General features: G+C 36.0%; 1 protein-coding gene across 1 annotated transcript; it reads left to right on the top strand.

Moving 5' to 3' along the window:
- The first annotated feature begins 314 nt into the window (after positions 1-314).
- On the top strand, positions 315-11,712 carry AGA (aspartylglucosaminidase). Its single transcript, XM_042812530.1, has 9 exons — positions 315-467; positions 2,165-2,318; positions 2,933-3,045; positions 4,674-4,786; positions 5,638-5,749; positions 6,455-6,530; positions 7,283-7,390; positions 9,568-9,701; positions 10,483-11,712. The coding sequence occupies exons 1-9, from the start codon at positions 344-346 to the stop codon at positions 10,581-10,583; spliced, it is 1,035 nt and encodes a 344-aa protein (XP_042668464.1). The 5' UTR covers positions 315-343; the 3' UTR covers positions 10,584-11,712.
- Positions 11,713-12,073: the final 361 nt, after the last annotated feature.

Here is a 12,073-nt window from a genome sequence, read left to right as displayed (position 1 = left end):
TTTGTTTGTTTTGTTTGTTTGTTTCATCAAGTTGTGTATTTTATCTTTACTCCCTCTGGTAGAAGCAGAAGCCACGGTTTTTAACGCTGCTGCAGAGCAACTGCCTGAACACAGCCAGCCCTGAATGCACCCCGCAGTCAGCTAAAGTCCCTTAGTCCACGCACGTGCTTTATGGCTTTGCAATGCAAGGGGACATCTCGGCGACCGCCGCCCGCAACAGTCCGCCCAGCACCCGGTCTGCCTGCAGCGGCTGCCTGCTACCACGGCCGGGCCCCGCGCATGCGCGGCTTCCCCCTCCCCCCCCACGCCATGTCGCGAAAGCGCCGCCGGACGGAGCGCAGTGATGGCGACGGCGGTAGTCTGCTTTGTACTGATTGCCCTGCAGCTGGTGGGCCCGTGTGGGGCGGCCGGCGCCGCTCTGCCCCTAGTCATCAACACTTGGGCGTTTAGGAAGGCCACAGAGACAGGTGGGGGGGGGCCGGGGCAGTGCCGGCGGCTGGGTGCGCGTCTTGCGGAACGGCCGCTGGCGTGTTTGGGGGGGGGCTCGGGGAGCTGGTGGGAGGTGGGTCGGGTCGGGTCGGGTCGGCAGACGTCTCATTAAAGGGCTGCGGTGTGATACTGGGATCACTCCTGTTAATCACTACTAATAATGGTTTGCCTAGTGCAAGTCTGCCGGCATAAATGTGCATAGTGATTTAAAGGGGCTTATAGGTTGTTTTAGCATAGTTGGGTTGTAAGTAACTCTTTAGGGAAGTCGTGAAATGAGTTACCTGTGAAGCTTTGTGTCAGTCATGAGTGAAATACTGACTGGAGAACTGCAAGGCCTTTGTTTTGCAGCTTTTAAAAACTTGGGAAGACTGCTCCCAGCAATGGATGGAGTAGGAATTGGAGCAGTACTCCCCACGTTCATTAAACACACTTATATGCAGAGCTGGGTGCTAGGCTTTGTTACTTTTTCCTTGCTGTTTGTTTGTTTTGCCCTTGGCCAGTTTTCATGTAATTGCATTCAGTGTTGATGAAGGTAGGAAGTTCTGTGCAAATGGGCATAAGAACTTATGGTAAGGGTGACAGAGCACTGGAACAGGCCACCCAAAGGGGTTGTAGAGTCTCCTCTCTGGCAATATTCAAGATCTGCCTGGATGTCTACCTGTGCAGCCTGGTCTAGGGAGCCTGCTTTGGCAGGGGGTTAGACTAGTGATCTCTAGAGGTCCCTTCCAGCCCCTACAATTCTGTGAATGTGTGAGATGGAACATCTGGAGGTGGCTGTGACTGAATAATGTGTTTCTTCTGCCTGTACTGTGTATGGCAGATGTGGAGCACCAGAGCCAGCAGCAGCAGGAGGAGGAAGTAGGATTGCAACCACCAGTAGCAGCAAGCTCAGGCATCCTGGAAATGTTGCCTGAGGTCCAACCTTGTGAAATGCTGCACGTGTACAGAGCCTACAGGCCCAGTTTATTAAAGTTATGTACAGCTGGCATATCTGTGATGTCTTAAAAAACAGTGCAATCAGCTAGATGGTGAAGAATAGAAGACTGAGAGTTGAACAAGGGAAGGTGTAGACTGCTATTTGTTTGTTCTTACATGGTTACTGATGAGCTTTTAGATCGTTTTTAAATCTTCAGATCTTTCTATTCTGTAGTTTTGTTTTGGTGAAAGTTTTGCTTAGCCTGCTTCACCCTCCAACTCCCCATAAAAGAAAACCTGTAAAATAGACACCGGTACAGAGTTTGTTGGTTCTGAATAGAGGCTATTTAATATACAGGAGTTTTTATCATTATTAAATAATATATAAATAACACATAAATGTAATTATTAAATAAAAGTAATGAACAATAAATAGTAATTAAACAATACATTAATAAAAATACATTCTCAGTCAGGAAAAAAAAAAAAAAAAAGCTTTGTTTCTCAGTCAGAAACACTGATTAGATATTAAAAAACAAAAACACGACAGTGTTTAGAAAATTAATAATTTATCCTGAATATGTGTTTATATTTTGCCTATATTTAATTTACAAGTAATAGTGATATGAGGTCATTTTTGTTTGTTTGTTTTAAGTCCACATATATAGAGCATTTTCATAGTGTCCATCTAGAAAACAGTCTTAAAGCAGTACTGGAGACTATTTTCACTGGTGACCTTGAATTATTTTGTTGATTACAGCATGGAGAACATTACAGTTGGGTGGTTCAGAGCTGGATGCTGTTGAGAAAGGCTGTGGTCAGTGTGAGATTGACCAGTGCGACGGGAGTGTGGGATATGGAGGAAGCCCAGATGAAAGTGGGGAAACAACACTGGATGCAATGATTATGGATGGGTAAGATAGAAGGGGAAAAAAAAATCTCTGTAATTTTTAACACATTTTAATGTAAAATTTGTCACAGTGGTCTTACTGGTTTAACTATGGGCAAGTTCTTCTTTCACTTAGTGGAAGAACAGCCAAGTGTGTCTATTAGGGAATTTTTGCGCTTAGCAATCCAGCTCTTGATAAATAGTTGTGAAGGGAAGAGTTTGTAGCACACTAAGCTTTCCCTTTAGATTAATTCTGTAAGTGTTTCACTTCCACAACCATTGTCTTCTGTACTTTATTTACCATTTTAGGCTGTCCTGCTTAGAAAGTAATTGCTGGTGTTTGGTTTGGCTATGAATTTGTGTAACAAAGTTACCCTATCGAAAATATTATTCTAGGTAGAGTAACTGTTACTTGAGCAACATCCCCCAACCTATGCAAGGTTCCAGTGTATCAATGTACATGTGAATTTCTTCTCCGCTAATGTGGTGCCCACCTCTTCGTGGTCCAGGACAATTAAAGCAGTACGTTAAAGTAACAGACTTTTCAGTTTACGCAAAGAAAGATTTTGCCAAATACAAAATACAAATTATGCAACTATATATTTTTTTTAATGAGTTCTAAATATGTCTTGCTTCCAGAAACACTATGGAAGTTGGGGCAGTTGCAGATCTCAAACATGTGAAAAATGCAATTGGTGTAGCACGAAAGGTCATTGAGCACACTAAGCATACATTATTAGTGGGAGAGTCAGGTAATTATTCCTTTTACATTTTCTGAGTCTTAACCTCTTTATGTTGTAAAATTGTCGTTTGTTAATCTTGAGTGGATGTATTCCCTGACAAACAAGTAAATCTTGTTAAATAGTGCTGAAATGTTTATTGTTACATGTGTATGAATTTGATTTTAATCCATCATTTCCACATGAAAAGAAAAATATAGCTTTATGATATTTTACCAATTTAACTCCAATTACTAACTTGTAATCCCAAGGCTTAGCTAATAATACTGAGCAGATATAAAAATGATTTCATTCAACATACTGTAGAAACTGAAGCTGCTAGCTGCAAATATTTCATTTAAAATCAGAGAGTAACTGTCTAAAGAATGACAGAAATAAGATGCTACAGTGCCATATTACTATTTTAGTGTATACTGGGCACAAATACTATATTTTTATATATAGGTTTTTATAGTTTAAGAGCAGTTGTGAAGATCTGAATATAGAAAATCACTTTAGGAGGTGTGTTCTTGGGCATTGTAAAGGAGCAAAAATTGCAAGCTTGAGGAATAGTTTAGGTTTTAAAGAACAAGCTGCTGCTTTTAGAATAACAATAGCTTCAGAAGAATATATGTTGCAGAAAAGTATTGAATAGTTAATGAAAGGTTACTTAGCTCATCACTGAAGATTTTTAAAACGTATGGGGCTGCTCCAAAAGAAATGTCTATGCAACTGCTGAAGTTGGGACTTAAAAAGAAATGTTTGAACTTTAAAAATTACTGCTTTGAAGCTGATAAAATACAAGATTCTTGAAGATTTTAATGTGTACAGAATGATAGAGAAATTAATGCAACCCAGCTTTTTCTATTACTCTGCAGAGGAGTAAAGTATGGCAATAGAGCAGGTGATGACTGTTTTGATAGAAGACATGAAAAAAGGGAGATGGATTTGCAGATGCTATTTAATTCAAGCACTTGGCCAGTTAGGTTGCAAGTGGCTTTGGCAAGAGATTTAATAGATAGTGCTGAGAAAAAAAATTAGGTGGTAAAGAGAAGGAATAAATGTTCAGAAAGTTCCATTGCCAATTGCAAGCAAATATCAGAGTACTTTAAAGAAATGAAAGAATTAAATACTGGTTTACATTATGTTTTCCAGTTTAGGAAAATAATTATTTGCGTAATGAAGTTATGTGGACAAGGCTGTTATTTTCAGTTATACCAACACAGAACTGAGTCTGGTGAGGTAGATTCAGTGCAGAATAATTACAAGTGAGAAAAATACATGATTTTGGTTATTGCCTGCTGAGAAATTTTCAGTTTTGTCTCAAATAGATTGCAGAGTTTCATAATCGCTGTGAGGCTGACCTTTTCTTCTTTTGTTCTTGCAATACTTAGACCAATATCCGAGTGAGAAAGTTCAGACAAGAAAAAATAACAACTCTGGTTCTTGGAATAGCAACAGAAGGATGAAAGGATGTGAAAAGTCATGAAAGGATGATGGACAAACATACATGTGCACGATTTTATTTAAAAAAGTATTTTTTTTAGAATTGTAAACATAAATGTGTTTCATAAGAAGATGCCATTTTTCCATTATTCTATGTGTAAAGAGGCTTTGATAGCATCTGTATTTAAGATTTTGTTTTGTTTTTGTTTTTAAAGCCTCCCTGTTTGCTGTACGCATGGGGTTTCCATATGAAGATCTAACTACCCAAAGATCTCTTTCAGTGTATTCAAGGTGGCTTAATCAAAGCTGTCAGCCAAACTACTGGAAGGTACAATGCAGTCACAGTAAAGGGGTGGTATTTGGTAGCCACAGTAATATTACTGCAACATTACCTCTTCCTTTCAGCTTATGTTGAAGTTTTGCTTTTGCACATTTGGAGCATAACTGTTCCATGTAATACACAGAACAAACCTGGATTTATCAAATGCTTGGACTCGGGAGGAGTATATGAATAGATCTTACTTCTTAAATCATGCAGTTTTGACCTTGCTTGCGAAGAGTTTTGGTATGGGATATATATACGTATATATATATATGTATTTATTTAAATCTCTAAATTTGGGCAGAACTTTTTGTGCTAAACAAGGCAGTGAGAGTACTTTCTGATGCATGAATAAGTATCTGGAATGGAATCTTACAGTAGAAGTTAGCTGCCATAAATACAGTGGCTTTATGCAGAACTGTGTCAGATCAGTGCAGCTGTGTGTGTTAAACTTGCCTTTTGTGATGGGCTTGCTTTATTTTGGTGTAGCTATTGCAGGTTTGTGTTTTGCAGTGTCTTTTTTGTTTCTTGTACCTAAAATGCTGCATTGCTGAGCCATTTTAAACCAATACATATTCTCATTTTTAATTGTGAAAAAAAAAATCTTCATTTTGCTGAAGAATGAACTTTTTTGACCACTCTGTTAAGCAAAAGAGAATATCTGGTTTCATTAACAGTTTACTTGAAAAACCTTTTCACCTGAAAATACGAGAAGTCAGTCTTCATTCTTTAAGCAAACCAAGTGTAGAGCATCAGTACAGCTGCAGAATTGTGTACTCGTTTATAGATATTGAGTGCAACATTTTCACGTTAATCTGTTATAAAGTAAAATTTATTATTCATGCATATAATTACAGAATGTGGTACCAGATTCTTCAAAATCCTGTGGACCATATAAGCGGCTTGAAAAAGTTTCATTTGAAGAAGAGACCATTTCACAAAGAAACATTCATAATCACGATACTATTGGTAACAGCCTTTGGTAACTCTGATCCTATTTTTTTCCTCATTCCTCGATTGATCAACTCATGCTGAGTTTAAAGCAAAGTATTTCATATAAAAACTGAATTCATAATCTGTCATTCCTGTTTATAGTGATTTCAAGACTGCGTTATTTATTTGTTAGGATCAAGTTCCTAAACATAAGATATATTTTTCCAGTGCACTGGCTGCACAGCCACTTCCTTCCTCTTTTGTTCTCTCTTACTTGTTATTATCTTATGCTTCTCCCTCAGACACTTTAGCACACCAGGCTGGACAAGTATATATGCTTAGAAAACTGATCAAGGCTAAAAATAGTTATTTTTATCTTGACTGTAGTTAACTTAGGTCACGTGTCCCGTGTAGCTGTCAGACTAACTTAAAAGGCTTTGCAGAAGTGAGAGAAATGAGTAAAAACTTAGACTTGTTGCCAGAGGCAGAGTTTGTCAAATTGTTCTTAAATGTATAAAATAAAGCATACTTACATTTTTCTTCTAATCTGTTTACAGAATAGGAAAAGTTTACAAATAACTTCAAGAATACAATTTTTCTGTACTTCTGTACTTCAGCATATTGATAACTTTTAAAAGTCTGTATATTGTGGTTCTATTTGATGGTAAGATGTAAAGTGACGATTTAACAAATTGCTCTGCAGTGTGTCTGAGTATGTTTCATACATGTTGAAAATTTTAGGTATGGTTGTAATTGGTAAGAGTGGAACCGTTGTTTCTGGGACATCTACTAATGGTGGCGTCCACAAAATTCCGGGGTTAGTATCTCTAATTTTGCTAAGAAAGCTTGTTTTTTGTTTCATTTCCTGTGTTAAGCTTATGTTAATGTGAAACAGCATATATTTTAGAGAGTGACATTCATGAAATCATCTTAGTTATTGCAAGGCACTACCATAAATCCAAATGCTCAGAAACAGATACAACATGTGTGAAGAACTATTTGTTTTTCTGGTTGTTTTAATTGCCCATGCAGGCATACAAAAAACTGACGTATTTGTGAAATAAATTTAAGCCAAGTCACTAGAAATGAGTGAGCCTTTTTGAAAGGTGCACATTCTCTAAGTAAATGTGTATAGAATCAGAGACTCAGGCCTGTATTTTGTCTTTGAGATTTTTTGCCCCAATTAGGAATTGTGTTTTTCCACCAATTCAAACAACTTCTGGATATAGCAAGAGTTATTGAACGTAGTAGTTGCCCACTGGCTAAACCTTACCACCCCAACTATATTCAGGATGATAACAAAGAGGCATATACTGAAGGTGGACTAAGCCTCAGATCAGTGAAGTTATCACAGATCTCAGTGGTTTTTATGACAAGACTGTTCTGTTCTCCTGTTCTGTTTAATCCTAACCCAGCTGGAGGTGATTAAGTTGACAAAATTAAAGGTGTACTCAAGCCATAACAACTTTCTGATATCAGATCAAGAGCTATTGCATTAGTATAATCTCAATGGTATTAGTAAATTTCAGTTCTCTTTAGTAAAATACTTTTCTTCATTGTTCACTGCAGTCGTGTTGGAGATTCTCCAATAGCTGGAGCAGGATCCTATGCTGATAGCACAGCTGGAGGAGCTGCAGCCACTGGAGATGGTGACACCATGATGCGTTTCTTACCCAGGTTTGTCCTTAGGGCAGACTTTGCTAGCTTTCAGAAGCAAAATGGAAGCTCAGCTAATTGTGTAGTTGACTGAAAGATTGTTTGACTTATTGGTTCTTGAAGTGGGAGAGAAAGGAATGTAAGGAGGAAGAATAGTAGCAAGATCAAGTCATCCTTACAACTTAACACTGAAATTCTGCCTAGCTGAGAGCAGACAGGCAGCAGTAACATGTGTATTACCAACCTGCATGTTCTTTAACAGAACAGATGAGCTTTTTCTCTGAAGTGTTTTGCTATGGGAGAAATAAGTCTTATAAACTGTAGAAAATATGATGAGTGACTCTTGGATTACCAAGGAACGTAGGGAAGTGTCACTGTAAAAAGACTATGTAATATCTAATTTGAAACTGGAAGAGATGGCTTAGTGCTGTCATTGTGGCTGTATAAACTGTAAAATATGTCTGTTTACATCACTGAATGTTGACAGTCATTCTAGTGGGCCAGTCTCAAAAGGAAAGCTTTATAGTAGCCTAAGCTGAACATAATGAGCACTGATGCTTTATGGAATCTAAAACAGTAGCCTTCGTATTACTCAAGTACTCCTTCTGAAACTGGCAGTTATGGATGCCTTCTGACAGATGTATGTTTTTAAAAGTTGCAGTCCTGAATGAGTGTGAAACTGTTCCAAGACAGTCTTGAAATAAAAGGCAAAATAATAAACGGAGTTTATTTTTATTTATTTATATTATTTTAAGGAATCAGGTACTCACAATAGTTATGAGTTGGATTTCACTATGAGGTTAATCAGTAAAAATGTACATTGTTCCTTAGCGGCCTGAAAAATTTGTTTGTAATGCTTAAAACATTTAATGTTTGCTTCAGTTAGTTTTAGAGAGCTCTGTTTAGACAGTCACAGGTTCATTGTAGAGCAGATCTTACTTAATTTCACGATGTTTAAGTGTTCCGAAATAAAAATGAAGACACATTCTCACAAGAATAGAATTGATCTATCAGAAAACCAGGAGGTGTCAAATCAAGGGCAAAATTTCTAATAGTTTCTGACTGCTTTTTTTTTTTTTTTTTTTTTTTTTTTGAGAAAGTGACATCTTACTTTGTTTTGATTATTGAGGATACCTCTGTGAAATCTAGCTATATGTTTAGATAGTTACAGTTCAATAACTTGAACCATTCCAATTATTATTAAAAAACAAAGCTAATAGGGAGTCAGAGAATGCAAGGAAAGGTCTCTTCTGAGGCACTTTGATGGCATCTGTAGTTAATGCTATCTGTGGATGAGTGTTTGTTAGTGTAACAAGTTGAGGTATTTATTTATGTATCTTCCATCAAGACAAAATTTAGTGCTGTTTGCTTTTGAGTAAATTATGCATTGTCATTTAATCTTCTGCTTCTGAAAGTAAACAGCAATAAAAGGTTGGGTTGTCGGTAGGTTTTACCACTGATGATATCTTGGAAATGCAAGTGATCTATCTCAAAGATCTTTGCCTCTGTTGTCATTTGTAGACTGATGCAAAGGAAATTCATCTTGATTATTTTGCATTTAGAATAAGATTTATTATTATTTTTAAAATATTTTCTTACAAAAATTTTGAAGGTAGCTCAGAGTCTTTATCTGAAGATGATACCTTCATATTTATAAAAGTTTTTATTTCAATTCTGAGTTTTTTCTGAAACTTGCGCCTCCTGGAAAATATTTTTAATGTTTTCTGGAATAAACAAATAGGGGTGAGTTGTGTGTAATTTCATAGGTTGTTTTGGTGGTGTTGATATTTATTTATTTATTTTTTAACAAATGAGATTGCCTACAGATAGGTCATTTTGAAAACTAGTAATAATTCCTCATGTGAAACTTAGTTATACATTAAAAAATAAAAGCGAGAAACTCTTCAGCTACTTTTTCACAGTTATTAAACTGATCTGTGGCTTAGCCTCTTCTGCTGCAAATGAGTAGGTTACCACAGGTTTGGTCTTGCCTTAGAATAATGGATGGTATAAATGACATCTTTAAAATCCCTTTTAGAACTGTTTTTAATAACACTTTATTGAATAATAATTGCTGATTTGTAGTTTATTTCCATAACTCAAAGCACTGTAAATCTCTCAAGGTGATATCTAACCTGAGTTTGGTTAATTGTCTGGATGGGAGGTGTTTTTATTTTATTTTATTTTAATTGCTTTAGCTATCAGGCAGTGGAATATATGAGGATGGGAACAGACCCGACAGTAGCCTGTCAGAAGGTTATTTCCAGGATTCAGAAGCATGTTCCAAAGTTCTTTGGTGCTGTTATATGTGCCAATACAACTGGAAGTTATGGTATGTATCTTGCTCAACAGGAAAATACTGTTGACACTGAATAAGTCACAGATAAGCAAACTTTATGGTAGACTTTAAAACAGGAGTCACTTATTGCTCTTTAAATACTGCAGTGATGTGGCCATTCATAATATCAAAGGCTGGTCATCAGGACAACTGTCCTCATGTGAAATTGAGATATTTTAATTTCTCCTCTGCATTTTTATATTTTAGATGTTTACAATATTTATGTGAGACTTCATAAAAATCAATAATATTTACAACCTTTATGTGTTCTCCTAGATTGTGTAAGATTAATTTAAAGTTTTTTTAAAAAAATATGGCATAAGGCAGGGAGATTGTGTTTCTTAAGCATAGCTTCAAAGCAATCCAAGATCAGTCATTGTGCCAGGCATCTCATTAGCAAACTCTCAGATCAGTAGCAAATATAATTTGCTAATCAACACAGCTTATTTAGTTGGTCTGCTTATTGCCATTCTTTGATCTTTTATTTCGCATAGTTCTGTGTTTAAGAGATTAGAGTTGGAGGAACTCATTAAATTAATCAGGATTGAAAGATAGATATATTTTTTTCCTAACTTATGGTACAATTTTGAGTTGTATTATACAGTAGCACAGTATTTTTACTTTAAATACTTTCAAGATATCTTGGGTTAAACAGATTCTAAAAAAGTAATTATACCATTGTAAAAGAATTAGAAATTGGGTGTTGGCTAGTGTATTTAGATGACAAAGTACTCTAATCCTAAATTTATCAAGTTATGTATTTTTTCTTCCCTAGGTGCTGCATGTAATAAAATTCCAGGATTCACTCAGTTTCACTTCATGGTTTTTAGCCCTTTGCAAAGTCAGCCTGCTGAACAAGTAGTAGATTGCATTTAATTTCTTTTACCCTGTTATCGTCTAAACTTAGAGGGGGAAAGTGCTAAGATTCCCAAGTTATCACTGTTTAAAATATTTATTTGATTTTGTTGTTTTGAAATCATGTGAACAAGTATAAATATATGTTGATGTGGATGCTTCGCAGTTCTTAATATGTTCTGTTTTCACATTGTGTAGTGTTGTTAAACTTGAGCTGTAGTTTTTTCATCTCCTTTATTTGCCAAATTATTTCTAAATGATTTCAGGGAGGTATTTTAGAGGAAGATTTTAAAAAAATAGACTCCGTGTACTTTCAGGAAAGTGGATAAAACTGCAAAATTATAGTTACTGCTGGCATATTCACAGTTAGCCTGGAAGGATTCTGCTTTAAAAATCAACATTTAAGTGAAATGGCTGAAATTAATGTGTCTCACTACTGAAGTCGCTTAAGTCGGGAATTTAATAGATGTTACCTTACGTCTCAACTACTTTTTGCAAATCTAACAGTCAAACTGTGGTTCTCAATACTGCACGAAGTTATCTATTCTATATTCACTTCCAAGTAGTGCCATGTTTCATCCATTTTTTGGGAAGTAGAGATTTGGTCATTGGAAAAAAAACTTTCAAAAAAGGCTCATAAAGTAGACAGGTAATCATATGGCATGTACAGAGATGAAGTGTCCAACAGCTCTTCTGTGTCTGCTTTCTTAACAGCTAAATAAACAAAAGTAGTGTATAATAACCACTGTCTAGACATTCACTTTTCCATTTAAAAACAAGTATTTGGCAGAAATATGGAATAAAGGGCAGGAAGGAGAAAGGGCTCTGTATCTATACAGGAGATTTATTTTAAGAATGTATAGTTGTCATTCTGAGATTTAGTCCCGGTTTTCCTTTCCCTTGAAAAGAAAATTACATGCAAATGTTAGCAAGCAAGGAAAGAGAACTGAAGAATAGTGAAGATTTTGAAGTCTCAATTAAAAGATTGAGAAATGAGAGAACTTTTTTTGAAAATAGCTGAAAATGTCTTTGTATGGAGAGGAAATCCTGTTAGTACACGTTTTCAAGGAATGTTGAAATATTTTGATAGTAAATGGGATGTGAGACTGATTTTTCCACATTGTAAATTAAATTATGAATCTTAATCACAGTGATTTGTCACAAGTGTGTTGTGTGCTTACATTTTCCTATAGCATCTTACCACTGCAAACATGGAGTTACTTACCTAAAGCATAGTAGTTAAAGAAAAAAAAAGAAAACCCACAAAAAACTGGTTTAATCACTTTCTTTAGCATCTTGGGGATTGTTTTAGGGGTACATGTGATGTGTGTGCAACCATGAGTTTAATAGGAAAAATTTTAAAATAAAAAAATAAAAGGGGGGGGTGGAAGTCAAGCAAGCAAAATGAGTACACCTTTTCAAAAACAATTGAATGCTTCTTTGTCTTTAAAATACTTTAATACAATGTTTTGGTAATAAAAGCACACTTCAATGTATCTTTTTTTAAGTCA

The sequence above is a fragment of the Centrocercus urophasianus genome, unplaced genomic scaffold (assembly GCF_019232065.1).
Source record: "Centrocercus urophasianus isolate 14NV4802_14NV808 unplaced genomic scaffold, USGS_Curo_1.0 seq_13, whole genome shotgun sequence".
NCBI lineage: Eukaryota > Metazoa > Chordata > Aves > Galliformes > Phasianidae > Centrocercus > Centrocercus urophasianus.
This window is presented reverse-complemented; position numbering and strand designations above follow the sequence as displayed.

Bases quoted from the DNA above. Each gene is read 5' to 3' on its own strand.
- AGA (XM_042812530.1), top strand. From the start codon at position 344: ATGGCGACGGCGGTAGTCTGCTTTGTACTGATTGCCCTGCAGCTGGTG. The intron at 468-2,164 runs GTGGGGGGGGGC...TGTTGATTACAG, and splicing joins TAGGAAGGCCACAGAGACAG to CATGGAGAACATTACAGTTG. The intron at 2,319-2,932 runs GTAAGATAGAAG...TCTTGCTTCCAG, and splicing joins GATGCAATGATTATGGATGG to AAACACTATGGAAGTTGGGG.